Source organism: Megalobrama amblycephala, linkage group LG21, assembly GCF_018812025.1.
Source record: "Megalobrama amblycephala isolate DHTTF-2021 linkage group LG21, ASM1881202v1, whole genome shotgun sequence".
Classification (NCBI taxonomy): domain Eukaryota; kingdom Metazoa; phylum Chordata; class Actinopteri; order Cypriniformes; family Xenocyprididae; genus Megalobrama; species Megalobrama amblycephala.
In genome coordinates, this window is record NC_063064.1 from 29,787,120 (window position 1) to 29,811,521 (window position 24,402).

Below are 24,402 nucleotides of genomic sequence, written 5' to 3' on the forward strand. Positions count from 1 at the left end.
TAACGGATTACATGCAATCTGGATTACGTAATCAGATTCCAAAAATCAAGTACTTGTAATTAGAGTAAACTACTTTTTAAAATACTCATAATCAGACTACAGTTACTTTTTTATGGATTACATGATTACATATTATTTACACAATGGCAGTAAGTTGTTCACAATTCATTGATTCTCTTAATTTTTCATTTTTTTAACGTTTATATTTTTTTCGTAATAAACCTGCCGCTTATATACGTTCGTGATTCTTAGAGTTTTTCCGGCGGTGAGGGGAAATATTGGCTAGATGAAATATAGATGAATATATATGAAATATATAAATGAAATCATAATGATAGAATAATAATAATAATAATATATGAAATATTTGATGTAGTAGTGATATTGCTGTGATTGCGTTTTCTAAATTTACTTAATTTTAGTTTTAAAATCATAAGATGTGATTTTGTTTTATTCGGTGTTACTATCAGCAAATGCTAACAGGTGCATTAGTGTTAGTGTTTTGAAGTATTAACTGTCCAAACATTGCACTTTAAAAAGAATCTGTTGAGGCTCTTGTTGGTGAATAGAATATACTTTTTGGAATATATTTTTTCTTTGTATCTGTCAAAATATTGCAAGATTATCCTACAATATATGTGACATCAAATAAGGGTTAGCACAAAAGTAATCTAAATGTAGTCAGATTACGTTACCAAAAATGTAGTCTAATGTAATCTAAGAGATTATATTAGTGATTACAAATTTTGAATACAAAATTTTGTCATGTAATTTGTAATAAGTAACTGATTACAATTCATAAGTAATCTACCCAGCTCTGTATATAATACAAATTCACGAAATAACTATACGTTCTTCAACTATGAAATGTGAAGATGTAGTCAGATGTTTTACTGCAATTACTTAGCTGTGTCTTTTTCTCTATTTTCCACCAGCTATTGACATTCTTTTTTTTCCCCCACCAAAATGACATTATGGTTTTTAATTAATCAATTTAGTTAAATAAATAAATAATGAGAGGTTTTTAAAACTTACCTGATGTTACCAGCAGGATTGAGGCAATAAATAAAGTATTTGTCCAGAAATTCATGTTGAGATTGTTTCTGTTAGATGGTTGTTTGTTTAAAATGAATAAATAGTTATAAAATGTCTGCTTTGATGTTTGCTATTTCCAGCAAAATTCATGTAACGACAGTCAGCCAAATGCACCTGCCATCAGTGTTTCTCCTCAGTTAAATTTCAACATCAGTCTTATGAAGATGATGTGCGCGTGTTCCCTGCAAGCAATAAATGTCATCAGGTATGGCCACTTTTGTGTTAAAAAAGTTAAGTTCACGCCTTCTGTAAACCACACTGGGTGGAAGTGCGTGTTCTTTTGAAATGCCCGAACAGTTACGTGACCTTCACCTGTTAAGCCTTTTCCAAGGAGTTCTCAGTATGACGTGCAGTACTGCAATAAACCCGGGAGAGAGAAACGAAACTTTCTTCTTTTCATCACATATTGTATTTTGCTCTCAGTTTTACTTGTTCCCCTTTATATGTACTTACAGACAAGAGAAACTGCAAAAAAAAAAAAAAAAAAAGAAAGAAAGAAACTGGTAAGATTGTACATTCAATGAATCATCATAGTTTCATGGTCATTAACTATCCCAGTTAATACATTGCACTTCAATTTAAAGCAACCTTTATTTGTACTTTTGTCTAACATTTTGTAGGTCATGATAAATCCTTTAAGGTTAATAATAAAGTTTATCTCTCAAAACAAAGCCAAAGATTACCTGAAAGTTTGGCATTGTTAGATCCAAATGAATTGTTTTCTAAAACTAAAAAGACAGGAGATTTAGTTGACTGCATTTTAAGTTGATGCTTTGCTTTACATTCAACAATTTTTTGTTATAGCCTAATAGACAACAATGTGTTAAATGACTGTTTCACACTATCATATTACACTCTTCAGAAACTCATCAGTTTAACCGTTAACTTGAGAAGTTGACAAGTTGATATGAGGTTGCTAGGTTTTGCATAAATACAGTATGGCTTGCGTCATTCCTTCATTGTATAGGTCTATGAGATTTTTCCACCAATTTTATTATCTGCTAGAAAAAAAAGTCATAAAAAAAGTCAGATCTCACCTCAACAAGCCACATGATTTGAGATATTCATGTCTATCACAAAAAAAAAAAAAAAAAAACGAGTTATGTGTGAAATGTGATACTTGAGGTTAGTAACACTGGTTCCTTCCTCCTCCTTGTGACACTCTATAAATAGTGACATTCACTTTGTGTTAATCAATTTCATATGGCAACCACAGGAAAACAATGACTACAAAAGGCGTAGAAAATGTTCTTGACCTATGGTCGTGTCTTCCACACCTATGTGCTATCTAAAAAGGTTTTCGAGTCATAGAGAATGTTAGTCAGATGGATTGCTTAAAACCAAAGGGCACTTCAATGGAAATGGGAAGCATACCATCTAAATTTGAGTGCTATAATTGATGTATTAAAGACACTGCATTGTTTATCCATCACAGAAGTTCAGCTCAAAGTGTTCTGTATTATCAGTAAATTTGACCAATAAGCATACCCTGGTTAAAAAAACCCTGCTTAAACCAGTCTATGGATTGCTGGTCTTAGCTGTTTTTTTCCCAGCCTGGCCAACAGACCAGTCTGAGAGACTAGCTAAGGCCAGCTTGGGCTAGTTTAAGATGTTTTTTTTTTTTTTTTTTTCAGCAGAGTATACACTAACTTTGCCATAACAAGTTTTGTTATTGAAACGTCTAATGTTACACCATACAGCATCCTGAATTGTTTGCCTTTAACTTGCTTGCTTGCAATAGTTGCAACAAAATGTTTTGAGAATGGGACCATTCTTTTCCAGCATGACAATGCACCTTTGCAGAAACAATTTAAGTCAAGTCACCTGTATTTATATAGCTCTTTATGCAATACAGGACTGCGTTTCTCAAAAGCATAGTGAGCTAATTTGATCGTAGAGACCATTACAGTGCTTTTGGGAAATGCATCCCAGATAGTTTCAAAGCAGCCTTACAGTGAAAATAATGATGCAAACAGAATTCAAATCTGGTGTAAAGCAGCTCTGTAAAGACAATAAAAGTAAACAGTCATTCAGTTGAAATCAGTTCTGTCATGACAACTCTCTGAGTGTTTGGCATTGTAATGGATATGACAACGTTGATATGTTTAGTTTTGGCGGAACAGATCTGATTAGATTGGAATGGACAGACGTCTTAAGCTAAGAGACAGGGCGGGGTTGACCTTGTTGCTATGGATGGGTTTTAAAATAAAAATGTTTCCATATTCAATTAAAAAGATTTTTTAATAAAAATGTTGCCATATTCAAATAAAGGTTTTAAAATTAATTAAACTATTATGTTCAGCTCATTGTCAGCCTCTTACATGTCTGTGTCTCGAGAGATTGCAAAATTCAAGCCACAAATTATGTTTTATAAACAAAGTTTTGGAGTAGCGTGTTCGAACGGTCTATCAGCTCGAGTGGAGGTATATCTACACCTTCACGGTTTTCTGCATCCCTTCGCCACCCCATTCCTCACTCTTGGCTGGGGATGCGGGGAGAGCTCTGGGTTTGGGCTAAATTCCAAGCTTGGAGTCCTCGATCCCCTTGGACAGCACGCCAAATACACTTATATATAATTACTCTATTCGATCATTTGTAAGTGTGACCTCATGAAAGCAACTGCCGCAGGTAATCAGACATTATTTATTTATTTATTAAACATTTATTTTTGGCGTCTTAACTTCAATTCAAATCTATAAATCAAAATATGTATTGCATTTGAAGAAAAGTTTCAGCTCCTAAGGCTCTATCGCTATTGCCTCAATAGTGTACCATGTCTTTAGGTGGATTAGGATTGTTTGTGATTTGGTTTTAGTGACTTAGGAGTCTTCTTGACTAACTAATTTTTCACAGATTTTCTAAAAAGAACATTCTGATTCATTTGTGTAATCTGATGTTATATAACACTATTCACATGTTGGCAAGCCAGAATGCACAGCCCATCTATAAAACGTTCACCACACCATTGGTAAATTGAAATAAGCTATACGTAACATTTAAACCCTCATAAAAGATAAGATTCTTATCTTTCAAACAGCAATCAGATTCACTACATTTACAATGTAACATTATAGTATTATATATACTTTTTTATTTAATTCGATCATATCGATCAAGTGTGAACTCATGAAAACAACTGCCACAGGTAATTGGACATTATTTATTTATTTATTAAAGATTTATTTTTGGCGTCTTATCTTCGATTCAAATCTATAAATCAAAATATGTATTGCATTTGAAGAAGGTTCAGCACCTAAGGCTATTGATGCTGTTGCCTCTTCAGTTGCCTCTTGTTTGTGATTTGGTTTTAGTGACTTGGGAGTCCTCTTGACTACTCCTAATGTTTCACAGACTTTAGGAGCTAGTTTTAGTGCTAAAATGCTTTGTGAAATACTCTTAGAGCAAAAATGTAGGAGTCCTACGATAAGGACTGACATTCATTATTTTTAAGAATTTCTCCTAAATCGGCAAGTTAGGGGCTACTTTTAGTCTTAAGATGTTTTGTGAATATGGCCCCAGATCTATACAGGTGGAGCTGGGGAAGATGGAGGGTTTCTGAAAAGCTAACTGCAACTGCTACAACAAATACTGACCAAGTAGTTGAGCAGCGAGCTCATTGGCTACTGTTACAGCAGGAACCAGTCAGCTGTACCATAGAGAACAATGTGATGGCAATATCGGCCTGCGTCGTCGAGAGTTTTATGACGGAACTTTGTATTTCAGTATTGATTCACTTTGGTTAAATAACTGTGTGAAGTTCATCAAATATGGAATATGATGTCATCATCCAGCTCAGTTCAGTTTTCATCAATAGTGGCAGTGCATTCAAGTCAATAATATTGCTGAATATTAATTGTCCCCAGCTAAGCAAGCCAAAAGGCGACAGTGGCAAGAAAAATGTGGTCTGGTATGGAAGAACTGGCCTGAGCAAAGCCCAGAGACTGATGTTCTTGTGTAAGTTTCAGTACTGTGCTTATTTTTGATTCTGAATTGTGGATTTCAATTTATAAGAGTTTGTAGAAATTGTATTGTCTCCCGAAAGGTAGCATATTGTGACAAAAATAGTTGGAAAAAGGTTTTCTAGACATTTGTCTACCTCCAGGTTATGATTGTAAACAATTTTTTTTATACACTAGTATTTATTGGTTTTAATTTCACATTTCATGTGAAGTCAAGCTTTGCTTATATCTTCCAATAATTCCCATACAAAACCATGTTTTTAAGGTCTTTTTTGAAGTTGTTTAATTTGTCGCTTGCATCTGTGTCGCAGATAAATTGAGAACTGTTATTACTTTCAATTGTATTTATGAGATATTTATATTTTAGACTGTAGCAATAAGTAACAAAACTGTATAAATATTGAGTAAGACTAGCTGACATCAATGGCTTTATAAAACGACTTGTTGACACAACTAAATCTGATTCATGTTTCCTCGTTCCATGTGGACATCTATGTGGTCTTTTTTGGGGTGTGGAATGACCTTAAATTAATGTTTCTTTTCTTTTTGTTGAAGACCAACTCTTAAGAGTATTTTGTATCGCTTTAAAAGGGGTTCTCATCACTTTGCATGCATGGCCAATATCAGTGATATTTTAGAATAATCTTTTATTTTTAAATTTTTATTTTAGTTAAAGTAATTGTATCTGCTTTTGTTATTTTTATTAGTTTTTAAAAAATATATATTTTTATCAGTTTTCTTTGTAGTAATTTTAGTACTTCAACTTTATTTGCATCTTTTTTAATTTTAAGATTTCCATCTAATATTTAATTTCAGCTTTATTTCAATAATAATAAAAAAAAAAAAATAGTTTTACTTAACAGCAACAATGCTCTAATAGCGAAGTCTGAGAAATCTTTTACTTGATAGATTTCATATATGAACCTCCTGCCCTATAGGCAACACTAATGTAAAAAATAAATTCATTAAAAAATGAATGCCTTCTTGTGATTTTCTAAAAGGAACATTCTGATTCATTTGTGTAATCTGATGTTACATAACACTATTCACATGTCGGCAAGCCAGAATACACAGCCCATCTATAAAACCTTCGACACACCATTGGTAAATTGAAATAAGCTTATACATAACATTTAAACCCTCATAAAAATCATTCTTGCATACTCAAACGGTATTGCATCTTATCTTTCAAACAGCAATCAAGTTCACTACACACTGTAAAAAAATCAAAAGTTGAGAAAACTTAAGCAGACTTTCGAGTTTTCTCAACTTCTTGTATTCAGTTTATACAACAAAAAGTTGAGAACTCAAATCTCCTATAAAAACTCAAATCTGCTGAAGTTTGTTGCCTTAAACTTTTAAGTTCTCAACTTTTTGATTTTTTTTTTTCAGTGCATTTACATTGTAACATTATAGTCTCAACAGTATGTACATACTTAAAAATATAGCAGCAATTACAGAGCCAAGCAAAATCAATAATTTTCACTAACAGTATGACAAAAGAATAAGCACTACTTCAGATGAAAACATATACAATGCATATAGCTCATATTTATTACTTTTGTATTTCATAAGCTGACCTCAGAAAGAATTTGGGCCCTCTGACAAATTATAAAAATGATTTAATATGAGAACATGGGTGTATACAGTTAGATACATCAGTACACTGTTTGCTGATATGGAGTTACACAATTGTATAAACATTAGGTTCAGATCAATTTGCCTGAAATTAAACAAGGAAGAATGTTCATTTCAACTCTCAGTGTAGGTTCCCCAGGCCAGATCATTCATTAATTTTTTTGTTAGCCGATCGTTGCTGCTCAATGTTGTTTAATGATTACAGAATTCACTTTCAGTGTCTAAGTCCCTCATTTATCTTTCAAACGGTTTCCATTTCCAGGGAATTTGAATCATGTCTGGAGTTTAAACCTGCACTGAAGCTTGTTGCCAAAACCCTTAAAATATGATAAATCATATCAGTGAAACGAAAGCTCAGTGCAAGGTTATTATCACTATTAAAATGCAATGTAATCATTAACACTTTATTTTACGTTTACAGCGCCTCTTTTGATTTTACTGCTCCACGTGGTCTTGACTTTCTGTTTTAACAACTTCTGTCGAAGCGGCTTTTCGTTTCCGCTCTGCTTCTGTTATTGTCATTGGATGCAGTGGGAAAAATCCAGCCAATCCTACTCGGAGAAAAAAAGGATTAGTGTCAGTGCCTTTTGCTGTAATCACTAAGCATTGTTTTTAAATAATAATAAAAAAAAAGAAAAGTAAGAATTCACAATCATTTTTACCTAGAAGTTTGGCCACTGGTTTTGTCGTATGGGCACCGCATCCAATCCAGTACTTGATCCTTTCATAATTGAAGGCGACAAGTTTTTCATTGTGAATGTTCGGGAGAGGGTCATATGATCCCACCTGCTCGATATATTTACCGTCTCTCGCCCGTTTATTATAAGCAGCCACAATGCGATAGAAAGGTCTGTTAGTGACACCTCCTAATGCCAGCCTGATGACCACATGCCCACCATGATATTTCTTGAGCAGGAAAGATGCTAAGACAAAAGACATAATGCATAATGTTTTATGCTTTAATTCTGAAATCTTAATAATGGTCCTGAAAACCACATTTTACAGGGAAACATCCAAAATGTGCATTACTTAGGAGTCTCCAGGACCAAAACAGAGTATTAGCATTGGGGCTTTAAGAGTACTTACATAAATGAACCATGATTCTCTGTTGAAAACAAACGATAATAGGTAAATATAACTGTGCAATACCATATTACCAACTTGCCATACAAATAAGATCTTACATTAAAATAAATGAGCATGCGTTAGCCTATATGAACCATATTTCGCATTAAAAAAACGAGCATGCGTTAGCCTATATGAACCATATTTCGCATTAAAAAAAACACATACCTTATAAATCCGATATCTGCATGCAGAAACGTCTGTAATATTATTAAATATAAGCTTAACGTGTTTGTGGTAGCGTTTGAACACACATACTACATAAAGACAGTTAACAACATGACATTCGCAAGGGCGCCGCCATGTTTTTCTCCCGGACCGGAAGAGTGTTTCTCGATCCTACTATGGTGAAGGCTTTGCTTATGAATATTAAGTACGTTACGTGTGTACGTTCTAGGAACCGCAGCGTAACGTCATTCATATTCATGCTTCTACACTGCGTAGATGGAATATGATAAGTTCGGCCACTAGGTGGCGGTTTTGTTCTACGAAGATCTGTTTTGTGTTTTGATTTTTGAAAACACGAATTAACAAATAGTTTATTTATTCAGACGTAGGCTATATTGTTTTCACGCTTTTCTGGTTGTCAAACAATTAAAGTAGCATCATGGAAAAGATCAGCTCTAATGGAGCACTGCCACCTTGTAAAGTTTATCATCATTAAACTTGCCTAGTAAAATTGAAGTATTTAAATGAATAAATAGTGAATGAACAGATACAGATGCAGGGCAAACCAAATGCATCTTTTATGGTGGATCAGCAGAGAAAGTTGAGCTGAAAACTCCCATTCTTTTCACTTTTGGCTGATACTCTTGTGAAGATCTCATGCTCCTGGACCACAAGACAAGCTTTTACGGCCATAATCATCCGTGACTGTCCTTTCCAGCTTGTTCGGATGACCAGATAACGCACCAGAAAAAAGAGAATTCCTCACTTAAGGACAAGGTCTGTTTAAAACAACAAGCAGGAAACAAGATTTTGATATTCCCTCTGTAGTATGTTTATACATGACAAGGATATAAGTGGTTGAGCCAGTGTCAAATCATTTGGATTTTTTGTAATTAGGGGTAAATGATTTATTTATGATGATAATCTTAAACATTTATTCACTAGTGAGATGCAAGCAGAGATGCAAACCATACATGCATCATAAATCTGCTGATATTGTATATAAATAAGCTGAACTACACCTTTAATCCACTGTTTCTGGACCAAATATCAATGTAATTATTTTTTAAGTGGAAAAATCCCCCAGAATGAATAGAAAATAACCAAATCCACCTAATGTATTATGCCTATCAGTCACTAATACAAACTAAACTGAAGATGAGTGACTTATTATATGCCACTATTTCACCATAATGGTTTTAATCTGCCTTTTTTTTAACTGGTTATGGACTATATTTCAGTAACTATAAGATTTTGACTCAAGCATCTAAATGCACAGATGTTTTTGTTGTTTTAGTAGTGGTTTTATATGTTTGGATTCAAACACCTAAGTCAAAAATTACAGTATCATCATGTTATAGTTAATGTTAGTTTAACAAAATAGCTGTAAAAAAAAAAACGAAAATACCGTTTTCCATTTAAACAGTAATTAAAAAACAATGTAATGTGGGTAATATTTGTCATTTTCGAGAATATAACCTCTAGGCTACTTTCTCGAAAATGACAAATAATCTTACCCAGAATGCATTATTTTTTACAGTATATTGCTGTTTCAATGGAAAACGGTATTTTACTGTGTAAATTTGTTTAATTTTTTACAGCTATTTTTTAGAGTGAATTGTTTTGTTCAATTGAATTGAACACAGTAAAACCATTTTGACATGCATTAAATCGATATATTGTATATAACAGTATATGCATATACAATATATAATAAGGATAGATATTAAACAAATGATTGAACTAGCAAGGTGTGGTTGGGGCAAGTTGTCACATGCATTTTTCTTGTAATTTTATACAATTGATTACTTACAAAATCTGTTGGATTAAACATTTTGTATGGAACGTTTTTGATTTTTGCTGTCTGCGTTTCATAATTGTGTTCTAATAATTTAATAGATCCTACTGTGGCAAGATACCAGGTACTGGGGCAAGTTGTCACTAACAGAACAACATGTTCAGTAGCTTGATTTTGAAGGAACTTTGCTTTGATGATTCAATCCTGGAACAAGAATATCCAGTTAAGAGAACTGATAAACATAACTGATAATATATACCTGCGTTCACTGCACTTACCTGTCTGTTTCACAGATTTGACTGTTTTAAGCGTGTGAGCATGTGATTTGTTATCTCATAGGGTGAAGAGTGTTTGGCTTCACGTGTCGTGGATCAAATGATCTGTTTCATCTGTCATGGGCTTGTGGACGGATTCACTGAAACTAATTCGGACTGCATGCAAAATGGATCCTGCCACTTTCATCATGGGTAAACAGAGAGTTTCCTTCATTCTGCTGATAAGAGGGATGTGTTAACTGATTGAGACATGTCGGTATGTTTATCACATGTCATTAAGGTTTGTAAGAGTCTCATGACTCTTTTATTGAAGAGCAAAACATAAGCTTATACATTAATGTTTGTAACCTTTTTAGTTTTACATGCATCACAAAGTATCTATCAGAGGGTGCAAACAGAAAACTATGTTACACTAGCATTGTCAAAACTCTTGATTAGGTAAGTCAATATTAAATATGCATTAATGACATGTAAACCAAGCATCAGCATCAACTAAACCAAAGTGCTCATGATTTTACATTTTATAGCACAGCAAGTTTATTTAACCTACCATTTTGATTAATCCATCAATAATGGCAACAATCTGAGAGTTGTAACATTGCAACTTTAAATTCATTTTGTTTCTTGATGTAATCTTACATTTATAAAGTTTAGTAAATGGCCTTCATTAAGCAATTTGCATGTGAATGTGACATCCGTAAATTTTACAAAACCACAAAAATCCAGAGACGCCACGATCAGATCACATTGAGTGGCTTTATATACGTAGATTTGTCCTGGAGGATGATGGAAACAAATCATTCCCATTGACTTTAAAGGGCTTTATGGATGTAAAAGCCTTTTATTTTTTGAGTTGGGCAGATTAGATGAGCTCTCCGCTCCTCCTCATAACGTGCCTTTAGCTGAGAGGGCGGTCAGGCCAGACAGTGGCAGCATAGGATAGTCACACTTCATTAAAGATAAGAGCTCTCACCCCTACGTTTAAGAAGGATACTTAACTCACTGTGACCTCCCTGCTGGGTCGTGACCTGATCACACTCTGGAGTGTCCAGACCCTGTTTGAGCGCGCAAGTTCAAGAGGTCAGACTTCAGTTCGCAGGACGCAAGAGGATATGGCCCTATAGCCTGTCTGTTCGTCTGAAGTTTCCATCAGATCACAAAGACATTTTTGTAGAAAACCAAGGTCGTATTCTTCAAAAACATACATAAATCTAGTGCAATACATCTGAGGCATTCTTCACATTTAAATGACAAATAAACTAAAAAGCTGAAAAGAGCATCTGTATGTATATGCATGAGTGTGCATTCAAAAATCTGCTTGTGAAATGTTCATATTTATCTTCTTTGTAATTTCACAAATAGAAATACTTTTCTAACTTGATTATTTCGTACTCATTTTATACTATAACATTTCTTATTTAAAAATCATAAAACTGTTTGTTTTGATTTTTAAATCAGAAACTGAATAGAATGGGTTCATTTTTAAGAAAATTGCAATTTTATCCCACCACAAGGATGTCAAAAGGGGTAATCAGGAACCCAGCAGGATCTTAATATGGGTCAATAGATCTTCATATCAGTTTAATTTCCATGGTGTTCTGGGCAGAGCAACGACTCCTCTACTGAGGATTTGCCTGCTATAGTATATTTTTATAACCCTAAAAACCAACATTAGGTCAACAATTTGCATATATATATATATATATATATATATATATATATATATATATATATATATATATATATATATATATATATGACCCTGGACCACAAAACCAGTCATAAGTCGCACGGGTATATTTGTAGCAATAGCCAACAATACATTGTATGGGTCAAAATTATCGATTTTTCCTTTATGCCAAAAATCATTAGGATATTAAGTAAAGATCATGTTCGATGAAGATATTTTGTAAATTTCCTACCATAAATAAACCAAAAAATGTATTTTTGTGAGTGGATATGCATTGCTAAAGACTTCATTTGGACAACTTTAAAACTTTTTGCACCCTCAGATTCCAGATTTTCAAATAGTTGTATCTCGACTAAATATTGTCATATCCTAACAAACCATACACCAATGGAAAGCTTATTTATTAAATCTTAATTTAAAAAAAATTGACCATCCATATTAGGGTCATTAGGGTAATGACCATCCATATTAATTTTTTAGTCTCTTTATTACGATACAAACAGAAAATACAGGAAATATGTACACAAAATGTAAAAAAAAATTCTGAACAAAATTGTTTCTTTAAGCAAAAATCAGTATTTAGTGTGACCTCATGTCACATGTCTCCTGGACTTCCATTTTCTCAAAGAAGAAACTCAGATTTCGAGTTTTCTTGGCCTTCCAGTACTTTTCCATTCCATTTCCAGGTTCCTATTGTAAATGTAAGGAGAGATCACTAAATACTTGCCACTTTAGCCTATAAAAGCTGTTTTTTTCCTTAATACAGCATACAAATATACTGTATTTTCCAGTTATGTTCTAATAAAGAGAATGAGAAATAATTATATATGGTCATTATATCATTGCTAATCTAATGGTGGCCTAAGACTTTTGCACAGTACTGAATACACACACACACACACATACATATATATATATATATATATATATATAACATGCAAACTCGAACTGGGGATCTCCTTCACTCTCAGAAAAAAAGGTACAAAAGCTGTCACTGGGGCAGTACTCTTTCACCTTTGTATATAAATAGTGCATATTGGTACCACCAAATGTGTACATATTACAACCTTGCATGTTCTCCCTGTGTCTGCATGCATTTCCTCAGACACAATCCAAAAACATGCAGTATAGGTGATGCTAAACTGTCCGTGTGTGTGTGTGTGAGTGTGAATCCCAAGCCATGTAAAGGGGAGGGTTGTGGAAAGACCTGGCGACCTACCGCGGGAATATCATCACCAAGAAAATTCATGGACAGTCTCTCACGTATGGTGCGAGATGGCCCATAGAATCACCAAGAGTAAGATTTGACTGAAATGGTTAAAGAATGAATGAAACTGAATTAAATGTTTCATGCATTTCATATTGTTAGTTTCTTTCTGCCACTGGAATGTGTGTTTGACAGAATTCATAATTGCCACTTCATTTGCAAGGTAAAATGTAATTAAAATATTCATGAGCATGTTGTAATGGAAACATGCACTTGGGTTGATCTCAGGTCATTTTAGTGTAAATATTATTTAAAAAAAAACCCTGATGAATGATATTACTAAAATAAGAAAGCTACCAGACAAAGCTAAATTGTTCTTCTGTTGGGCACTTCTGGTAATGGAAGTTGCTTCCGATAGAGTTTAATGTTGCTGTGGGCCAATAGGTCAATATCTGCGCTTCATGTCTCTGCACATTTTGAGGATTATTAGTGCAGGGCATTGCCTTCTTGACTTTTTAAAGCTATATTGGATTCTGCGGGTGAATTTCTACAATCACTTACGTGCTACACTTTTTCATTGCTCACTCTAATCATGGTCTAAAGAAGCGCCCTGACATTCCATTTAGATTTATACATATTAAAGCAAGATTCGTTTGTATTTAAATGACAAAGACAGGTGACACGTCTGCTTTTAGATGATAAGGCATTTTGGCAATGCAGAGGACTATCTTTTCAACTGCTGTTTACCAATAAGTGTCTAAGGCGTCTGCAGCTCGCCTTGATCGGCCCCCACATTCCTGTGTTCCTTAAGGAGTCCCCTCAAACACGAGGGGTTCTTCTCCTCTACTCCAATCCATCTCTGCAATCCAGCAGGCCTCCTACTGCGCCTCCTCTAAAGCCTGTCAGAGGGGGGAGTCTCCAGCTAGCTGCATGTGCTTCCAGGCATGTAAGTATATACTTGTGCCTTCCCTATAAACTCTGCTTGCTTAGGAATTGCAACATCTACTTTTTAAAACTGCACTTGGGAAAAAGTGAAACTTTAAAACGATGTGAACATGAGATGTGATGCTTTCTGCATGTTGCAACACAAATGGCTTCACTTTTGTTTTCACCTTTCACCAAGAAGTGAGCAAACTTGTGGTGGATGAAAACATGGGATTGAAGGAGGGACTTATCAAGAGACCATGGCTGCATCTGAAATACCACATATTTCCCTACTATATAGATGGCAATTTCAAAAGCGTAAGCAAAAGGCTCCCTGATGACCTATTACTTCTGCAAAGATTCTGGGATGCGTCCAAAATCGAAAAAATTTGAATAAGTAATTACTTTGCGACTGTTAAAAAAGTATGTCCTATATAGTATGAAAGTAATCCGGACGTCCTGCATCCGCCATGTTGTCATTATCATGTGACCTGCAGCATCAGTTGCGACGCTTCACTGCCATTCACAAATCCTCTCCCATGGTTTCATGGGATGTTAAAGTGTCTTCAGAATCTCACAGGAAGTAGTAAGTCATTCAGTTAATGTTTGCCTATGAGTACTGTGAATTCAGACATACTTCTTTTGTCGCATACTATTTTTCGCCTATTATGTAGTAGGGAAGTATGCGATTTCGATGCAGCACTGAAGTGCGCGTGCGATGGACACTTCACTATCCCATGAGGCCACTGGAGAGGATTTGTGAAAGGCAGTGAAGTGACGCTGGTAGGTCACATGACAATGATAAAATGGTGAGTGGCATTACGTTCATACTACACACACTCATACTATATAGATCGGCCATGAAGTAACTATTGGGTGAATTCTGGTTGATTGGGGCACTTTTTGCCATTGAGATGACTGGGAAAAAGTGTCCCAATCAACCAGAATTCACTCTACTTATTTCAAATAAGTACATACTCATGAGAGTATGCAATTTCAGCCAATATCTGCCATAAATTAGCATGGTTTTGCATGAACAACCACACTAATTTCGACAGAAAATTAAAATTGTATTTTGAAAAATCTATTAGTTTGTTTTTTTAGGTTATGCATTATCAACTAAAGCAAATGTTTAGTGTTTAAATTGTTGTTTAACATACATTTTTGGTCCACTCTCTCACTTTGCTTTTTAGTAAAAGTGGAGTTTTTTAAAGTCAACATTGGTATCACTCTAAAAAATGCTTGGATTTGTCAATTTTTGACCCAAATTTGTTTTTTTTTTAAAGTGTACTATCTGTAAATTTACAATATGGAATTCAAAGTATAATCAGTAGAAATAGCTGTTTTTGAAACATTGGAGTGGGGTGGCTATCAAAAGTTTATATATATATATATATATATATATATATATATATATAATGTCTGGCTTAAAATTAACCCAAAATAGGTTGGAGACTAAAAATCAGACACATAATTACTAGATCAACAATAATAATCAAAAGGTGAACATTTATTAATAAGCGATTAAATAAATGTTTATTGTTCAATTATTATTCATTAAACTTATTAATAAATGTTCATTTACAACATATTTTGAGTTCATTTTAAACAAGCAATACAGTAATTTTTAAACAATAGTTGAGTTAAATAAAACTACCCAGCAGGCTGGGTCAAGCATTTAACCCAATCGCTGGGTTTGTCCATTTTCAACCCAACTTGGGTTGTTTTTAACCCAGCATTTTTTAGAGTGTAGTTATCTGCTCCATCTTGCTTCTGTAAGATTTGAATATTTCCTCGTGTGTGATTTCTGTGCATGTCACGTGTCATTTCTCAACACGAGAGAAACTGTGAAGTTAAACAAGCAGCGACCCTGTTCACACACAACTCAACACACTTTCACTCTCTTCATCTGATAAAATAATTCTGCTTGGGAAGCAATAACACATTGTGATAATTCTCAGCAGATGTGAGCATGCCTTAGCAAGTTAACAAGAGTCCGTGGGGAGCGTGGACAGCGTGAAGGAGAGAGGAAGAGGCCTACTAGCCTGCGGTTTGTGTACAGGGTTCCCCAGTGTTTCTCAAACCTGGCAGCAAAGTCTGGAGCTCGTCCAGTGTCTATATACACACACCAGCACAGGTTACACAACTTTAACATAGATAGACCAAAGATTCCTGGAGATGAAAAAATGACCACAAAGCAGTTTACACACTTATAGTAATGCTAAAGAAGTACTTTGATAATAATTCTGCTCTGGTTTGATTTCAGGGCTCGAAGATGCAAGTGGAAGAAGAAATTAAATATCAGGAAATTTCCCCATTTCTTTTGCCTTTAAGAAAGGAGCTTCATGTTAAAGCCAAGTCTAATGCAAGTAACCAGGTGAACAAATAGTATCATGCTTCATGTGCTGTTCTTATAAAATGTTTCAATTGCAAGAATGATATAAAAACCGATTTGCACATCTTATGTGACATATATAGTTAACCTATATCGCCTGCTAGTGGACACACATTCATTTACACATGAGTGAATTCCTCTTCAGTCCAATAATGTTGTCAAGGGCTGTTGTGCAGGTGTTTTTCCTTTATTTCAGGTTTTGGATAATTAAATAATTAATGCACAATTCATCCATATTCTTTAAGCTGTATTTAGTGGCGATACTCTCCATTCAATTATATGTGCTGGATAAATGAATATATTTTATTTTTCATTCCCTATTGTTTTTTTTTCTTTAAATTAACATTCTTTGGACTTATTTGCAATGATGTTTCCACATTAATTGATTTTTAAACCCTAGATAACTCTGTTTTTTAAATCTTCAGATAGACAAAAATATTTTCTGTACACTTTTAACGAACAATTTCAGACAATATTCCAGGCTGGTAGTTAGACAAATATGTTTAAATAAAAAGCAGACATATATTCTCTATAAATAATCGACTCACAGGTTACCTGTAAATTATCCACGCTCAAGTCAACCGGATATTAACTTTAAAGTTTCATGTTTTCATAACATTATCCATGACATCACTTTTGAGTGTCTGTGGAAAGAAATCTGGGCATTTTTTTTACTGGCATATCGTTTCTTTTACTTATTCCAAAATTGAACAGTGTAAAATTACAATAATATTTTATGATCATTTTTCCTTATATGATCTCAAAACGGGACGTATGCACTTTGGAGAGTCAAATAACCTATAATATTTTAACAAAAAAATGGTGTAGTGAGAGAGAAAGGCTAGGGTGCAGTTGTTTAATTTTTGAAAAGTATATCTTTTTTTTTTTTGACTAAATCCTAAAGTTCTGTGTTTTATTGTAATTGATAGTTATCGATATGCTGCACCTATCACCGGTGCGTCTCTGACCCGCGCGCAGCACACCACACCCGGACACTGAGGGTCAGAGCTCCGCTGCCGGGCGCCAGGTCCTTCCCTACCGGAACATCTGCATGTGAAATCGCCATTTCACCCCGCCACACTCCCTAATTGTTGTAAAAATTATTTGTGAAATTGCTTTCCACCAGGAGTGTTCGCCACGGCAATTTCCACACAATCTCAGCGCGCGGCGGTCCCACAGAGCTGAGCACGCGCACAGCCATTCAACCTAAAGATTCTGGAGGGTTTTTATCATATGTGCATAAGTGACTCACAGATCTCGCGGAAAAACGGTAAAGCGACTTACACTCTTAAAATGAAGTTTCAGCAAGAGTCACAAGGGTTTTTCGACCATTTTCTAGTTGTTCAGAAAAAAGCATCCACTGTAAAACATGATTTTCATGATTTATCACAACATGTTTTCTTTTGTTAAATCAACTTAGATAATTAATGTGGTTCGGATAACATAATATTTTTAGTTTCTGGTGATCGCCTTCATTGTATCAAATTAAATTTTTAATTTTAATGTACTCAAAATTTTAAGGCAACCAGCTAACATACTATTTTAAGTTAAACCAACATTATTATTATTTTTTTCACAGTGTTTCAAAACTAAAACACTGAGCTGAAGAACCACAACTTTTCAATCTCTGAAGAACAACTCTATCCAGGTAAGATTCTTGTTAAGAAGAGGGTTTCAGAATTGAAAAAGCTTTATTTTTGTTGTATATCAGATGCATTATTATTAGTATCGTCAATGCTATATGAAGTATTCTATCTATATTGAATATGTCAGTTGTTTCAGGCCATTTCTTCATCAGTTCTTGTACATCATCATCACCTCAATCTCAAGTAAGTGTGCTGAAGTTTGTTTTCGATGCACTCTTGTTCCTTCTGTTCTTTATTTACATAAAAATAGCATTAGAATCAGATTTTTCATGATACAACACTGCAAATTTATGGATATTTTTCTTTTTTTTCTGTATACTCTAAATCACTTTTTCTTATTTAATAATGAAAATAAACGTAATTCCACCAAATGAACCTATTAATAAAATACAGTAAAAGTTATGTTATGTGCACAAATGTCAAGTACATAATGCATTATGGATCACACTTATTTTCCCACTACAATGGAACAAAAATGTGTTTGTTTTTTATTTCTAGAGTAGCTTTATATGATGATAATAATATATATATTTGTGTGTGTGTGTGTGTGTGTGTGTGTGTGTGTTTGTCTCCCTATACAGAGTCCAACGCATTAAACTGGCGTTTCAGTTCAAATGAGAGATGAATGAAAACTCATTGTAACATTTCCTGTGTTGATTTAGAGAGAGAGTGGGAGGGTATGTTGTGCGTGTGTGTTTTCTGCAAAGTTCCACCCGATTGGACGGCAGGTCTTGGGCATTACCCTTTCTCTCCATGCCGAATAAAAGAGTGCTGAAGAGCCTATCGCAGCGCGCGCTTCCTCCTCCCACTATGTGCACCAAAGTTGGCCACTTAAACTCCTCTCAGGCAGCAAACAGGAGCTGTAATCAAAACTAGCAGATCATCTCACTAATATTTGCTTCAGAGCACTTTTCATGCTTTACTCTGCTCTTGTTTTGGGGTATTCACTGTAAGAACAAATCTTGAGTTTTTCTTCTGCACACTGGGCATTGTCCACTGGTGTGTGTGTGTGAGAGAGAGAGTGTGTGTGTTTGGATTGCTCTTTAAATTCTTTGGATCCGTTACTGTTTCCACGGCGCAAACAACACTGGAGCTTTCTGTGTGATTGATTTCTTTAATTTATTAGTGAGAGTTTAAATTGTTTGGGAGTAGCTGGAATGGCTACTTTACCAGGAACAGTTCCTCGAATGATGCGGCCAGCGCCAGGCCAGAACTACCCCAGAACCGGATTCCCATTAGAAGGTAACTTCTTATTCTTATTCTTAAAAACATTATTTTTTAATCAAATATACTGACAGAATGTTTTATAATTAAAAACATATAGATAATCTTTTATTTTGAATGAGCTAAGTTTGTCTAACACTCTTTTACGCGCCAGTGATGGCTAAAAAAAGAACGAAATTATCGACTTAAATCGAATTTGATCATTTACATGACCGAACAAGAGTTTTAAAAAACGGCAAGCTCATACTTCAACCAAAGATTTATTAATTTTTGCAGCATTATAAGTAAAATGTTCCAGTCCTGACGTATTATTCGCGCATTAAATGGAACGTCTTTCCCAGATCGAGTGAATTCGTGCTTAAGAGCAGTTTGACTAAAGCCTTCCAACCCACGTCTCCTGCAATCTGTGGGATTTGCAGAAGTATCTCGCAGCAGTGAAGGGAAATAAAACACAAAGCTGAGAGCTGGCTCAAAGCATCACACTAATATTTGTGTTGCATGACTGGGAATAATCGAGGTTTAAAGTGCCTCTTGAATGGCAATTAGTGTCTTCAAGTGTTACATCCTCTCGTAACACATCAGATAGGCTGATAGTAGAGAGGGATTCTTCAGGAAAGAAAATGTGTGAGGAGGATGAGATTTTTTGGATTGAATCTGCAGGCTCTGATTAATCATTATTCGCATCTTCCGATAAACAGACATTAAGCACGAATAGCTTCTTGATATTAGCTGATTAATCAGAATGACAGCATGTGATAAATTCTGCCCCTCGAGACTCTGAGATCAAATGATCCACATGGAAAGAGTGCAACACTAAAACTAAAGCTGTTCAAAAAATGTACATGTAGGTAATTCATATCTGAAAGTAGGCTACTTATACAAACATGTCACTTTTTTATCTTACAGAGTATGATATTGTTTCCTTTTTTGGGCCTGAATGTTTTTCCGCAGTCTCAACGCCTCTGGGTCAAGGTCGCGTGAACCAGCTCGGTGGAGTTTTCATCAACGGAAGGCCACTGCCAAATCACATTCGACACAAAATAGTGGAAATGGCCCATCACGGCATTCGCCCCTGCGTGATCTCCAGACAACTGCGAGTCTCACACGGATGCGTGTCCAAAATCCTCTGTCGGTACCAGGAGACCGGTTCCATTCGTCCGGGAGCAATAGGTGGAAGTAAACCCAGGGTGAGTGACCGATTTCGTAACGGAGAGTTTAGTTCTTAAATCTGTGTGGAATTCGAATGGTTTATAGTAAACAGAACGCGCGTTTCTTTCTTTCCCCCCCTCGACATTTTGTTTTTGTTCTACACTAAAGCAAGTTGCAACACCCGACGTTGAAAAGAGAATTGAGGAATACAAACGCGAGAATCCAGGGATGTTCAGCTGGGAAATCCGGGATAAGTTGCTGAAGGACGGGGTGTGTGACAGAGGCACGGTTCCTTCAGGTGAGGCCTCTTCCGGTAAGCACCATTTCTTTCTTACTGACAATTTAGAGGACGAACATTCTAATTCTAATATTCGATTTGGAATTTGGAATTTTAGTGCGCTTTGACACCTATATAGCCTACTAAATGAAAATTGTGATCGCTATAAAATATTCTCAATCACATTATTAGTGTTGTGATTTTTCCAGCCTGCTGGGCGTTACAGTGGTTATCATCTCTCTTTATAGTTAGCTCCATTAGTCGGGTTTTGAGAGCTCGTTTTGGCAAGAAAGATGACGATGACGACTGTGATAAAAAAGATGAAGACGGAGAAAAGAAAACCAAGCACAGCATCGATGGGATTCTCGGGGACAAAGGTCAGAGGCCTTTACATTTCTCACTGTGTGCGAACAGATGCGAAAAAGTTGTGTATTAAAACTGTGGTGTGGATCGGTACTGACAGATCGTGATGGACTGGTGTTATAATTGGTGCTGTTGTTGCAATTGATATTTCATTAAGTAGGTATTTGAAAGGGACAGATGCTGCAGTCCTTCATTCTCGCCAGGGGGAATCTGTGCGCCCCCTTGGAAAAGAAATGGCACAAATAGCTCTCATTATTCATGCTGCTAGCTGTTCGGTACTTACTCAATTATTTATGTGAGCCCTGACGTCAGGTATTTAGCCTGGTAAATTAATTTGTGTGGCACATTCCATTTCCCTCGCGTTTTAACGACCCCCTAAACGACAACTGACAGTTTGACCCATTTGAGAATCGATGTCAGTTTAAGCAACTACATTACGCGAGACATGTGGACGCGGTGCGGTGACTTGTTTTGGCAACATTTTGCATTATTATATTATATTATATTATATTATATTATATTATATTATATTATATTATATTATATTATATTATATTATATTGTGAGCTGAAAATAATTTTATTTAGCAACCGCAAGGCTTCATATATTGGAGAAAATGTAATTTTATAAATTTTTAGGACATATATATAATTGAACATTCTATCTTACTATTTTATTTAGAAATATAATAATTCTAAAATGTCATATTTGTATTATTTTTATTATATATTTATTTATAACAGGTCACAATACGTTTTTGCCCTTTTTACTAAAAGTGGTTATGAACAATCTCGTTTTAAGCCTTTGTAACCTTTAGACTGAGATACAAAAAGAGAAAAAGCACTGGAGCCGGTCAGCAAAAAGAGTAACCGGACCGGTGACCCCCCATTCAAAGAGCCCAGAAAAGAGGGGAAAACTTTGTACAAAGGGTAGTAAGAAAAGAAAGGCAGATAAATTATTCAGTGCTCCCTGCTGCTAGATAGTTTTGTAATATGAAGGAGCGTTTAGAATTGTAAGCTCAACATTTCATGGTGCAAAACGGCGTCTTTTGTGCGCGTTTAGTTGTGCGTAACTGCGCAGTTGGTTTAAGACAACGTGAAACTTTTACGTTTACGCATAGCCTATCTGACGCATTGAGTTTCTTTAATTGCTATAAAATGATAGTGATAAATCAATTAATTTGTTAAATAAAAATATCTATTGTATTATTTCTATAGAAATATATTTAGTATTATTTATTGTATGACCTAAATTATGCCAAAGTTATACGCTCATTCATAAATAATTTTAGATGCATTTACACACGGGGCAAAGTGGATATTCGTTATTAAACAAATGCATGAAAAATAAGTCTCTGTTGCTCTCCTCTGGTTGTGGATGCTAATTTGTTGGGAATGTTTATGAGTGCGTCATCTCTGGGTTAATGATTCCATAAATCTGTCATTTTTAGTGTCTCATCTTCGGCACAACACTGAATTCTCTGTTAAATTCTTTGAAGGGATTCTTTAAGTTTACCATCCGGATAACATTTAATAATGTTAAGACTTATTAGAGCTGCCGTGTGTTGAATGGGCGTCTGTGTCGCTGAGGAGTGTAATAGCTCGGAGGCACCGGTGAGAAACACACTGATCCTCCAGCAGCTCCTCTCGCCGGGGTTTCGCGCGCAAACCTAATGTAGAAGAGCTTTTAAGCCCTGATTAAACTGAGCCCCTTTATTTCTTTTCACTTTCATCTCTAAACGGCTCACAGTGACTCGCCCAGGGCGTAAATTCATGAGATTTGCTGTTTATTTTATATGATCTGTTATTTATTTATTTATTTATGTATGTATTTATTTATTTATTTTTGTTTACATTGATGGATTCGTGTAAACTTTTTTGCATGTGCTTATAAGGTGTTTAAAAAAGTCAGACCTCACATTTTCCATTTTTGTTGACATTTTTGGCATACAAAATACATGCAAACATTTATTGAATTAATTATTTATTTATTACATTGTTTATTACATTGATAATTCTCGTAAACGTGTTGTTGTATACAAAATGCATTATTTATTTATTTATTGCATGTAAGGTATTAGATTAATTAATCAGTGGACAATCTAGTTAATAAAAAAAGCCATAAAACACATGCAAACATTTTATTTATTTATTTATTTATTTATTTATTTAATGCATGTGTTTATAAGGTTTAATTTGATTACACAGTAGACTAAATAAAAAAAAAGCAATCACAAAAACATGCAATCATTTATTTATTCATTCATTTATTTATTACATTGATAGAATTTCGTAAACGTGTTGGTATGCAAAATGCATTATTTGTTTATTTATTTATGTGTTTATTTAATGCATGTGTTTGTGAGGCTTTAATTGAATTGAACAGTGGACAATCTAGTTAATAAAAAGGTCAGACCTCACAATTTTTGTTGACTTTTTGGGGCATATAAAATACATGTAAACATTTTATTTATTCATTTAATGCATGTGTTTATAAGGTATTCATTTGTTCACAAAGTAGACTAAATAAAAAAGTCAGACCTCATATTTTCATTTTTGTTTAAATTTTTGGCATACAAAATACATGCAAACATTTATTTATTTATTTATTCTCGTAATCTCGTAAATGTGTTGGCATATTTAACATGCATTATTTATTAATTTACTTATTGCATGTGTTTGTAATGTCTTAAATTAATTACAAAGTGGACAATCTAGTTATTAAAAAAAAGTCAGACCTTACACTTCTTGACTTTTTGTGGCATATAAAATCCATGCTAACATTTGATTGATTTATTTAGTGGCATGTGTTTATTAGGCGTTACTCTGGTTAAAAATCTTGTAGATTTTTTTTTTTTTTGGCATACGACATACATTTTTTTTAAATAAAAACAAACGACATAAATGCTATATTGCCTCCACCCTGAGCAGATCTCCTAACCTTAATAGCCTTAACTATGACTTCCACATTTAGTTTAGTGGCCATTACAATAATAATAATCTTGTGCACCTGCCATCCTCGTTACGGAAATAAAAAAATATGATGAGCGACAGCAGAGTTAGCGCAAACCTGCCAAACTTAATTAGTCTTTAATGGGCTCCTGCAGCCCCGCGTCTGACAGCTCACCTGGTGCTCTTTTTGTCTGGAGGAGCATCAGTTAAACGCGACCACGCGTCCATCTGTGAGAGTGGCACTGGACACTTCAGCAAATCTATGGATTACCTGAGGTTTCCAGACTAATCAAACAGACTTCAGTCAGGGGTTTAGGAGTGTTGTTATGGGATAATGCTGATCAAAAACCTGTAGGCGAGATGGCTGTGAGCGTTGCGCAGTCTGATGCCTATTATTGTACGCACTGTTCACGAACTCAGCGATAAATAGAAATATATATTTTTAAAACGCAATATTTTCCTATGATATATCACGGCGAGAGTATTCTGGAAAAGTAGAGTTTCGGTTAGACGCGCAC

The 24,402-nt window shown here is 34.8% G+C and overlaps 2 protein-coding genes across 7 annotated transcripts in view; one reads left to right on the forward strand and one right to left on the reverse strand.

Annotated features, from left to right (window-relative positions):
• Positions 1 to 6,656: 6,656 nt before the first annotated feature.
• mrps16 (mitochondrial ribosomal protein S16) lies at positions 6,657 to 8,182 on the reverse strand. The gene is made up of 4 exons (XM_048173515.1): positions 7,986 to 8,182; positions 7,779 to 7,797; positions 7,355 to 7,615; positions 6,657 to 7,243 (listed from the first exon to the last, which is right to left on the reverse strand). The coding sequence occupies exons 2-4, from the start codon at positions 7,789 to 7,791 to the stop codon at positions 7,128 to 7,130; spliced, it is 390 nt and encodes a 129-aa protein (XP_048029472.1). The 5' UTR covers positions 7,792 to 7,797; positions 7,986 to 8,182; the 3' UTR covers positions 6,657 to 7,127.
• A 7,410-nt stretch (positions 8,183 to 15,592) lies between these two features.
• The window catches only part of pax7a (paired box 7a), a 65,011-nt gene continuing 56,201 nt past the window's right edge, over positions 15,593 to 24,402 (forward strand). The window contains exons 1-8 of one of the 6 annotated variants that reach the window (XM_048172737.1): positions 15,594 to 16,016; positions 16,146 to 16,256; positions 17,854 to 17,922; positions 18,048 to 18,103; positions 18,502 to 19,162; positions 20,096 to 20,331; positions 20,462 to 20,606; positions 20,819 to 20,947. In XM_048172737.1, coding sequence (XP_048028694.1) covers positions 19,078 to 19,162; positions 20,096 to 20,331; positions 20,462 to 20,606; positions 20,819 to 20,947 — 595 coding nt within the window. In that variant the 5' untranslated portion in view covers positions 15,594 to 16,016; positions 16,146 to 16,256; positions 17,854 to 17,922; positions 18,048 to 18,103; positions 18,502 to 19,077. Of the gene's footprint in view, positions 16,017 to 16,145; positions 18,104 to 18,482; positions 19,163 to 20,095; positions 20,332 to 20,461; positions 20,607 to 20,818; positions 20,948 to 24,402 lie in introns of those variants that run through there. The other 5 variants (XM_048172738.1, XM_048172735.1, XM_048172736.1 and 2 more) reach the window with 5 other exon arrangements.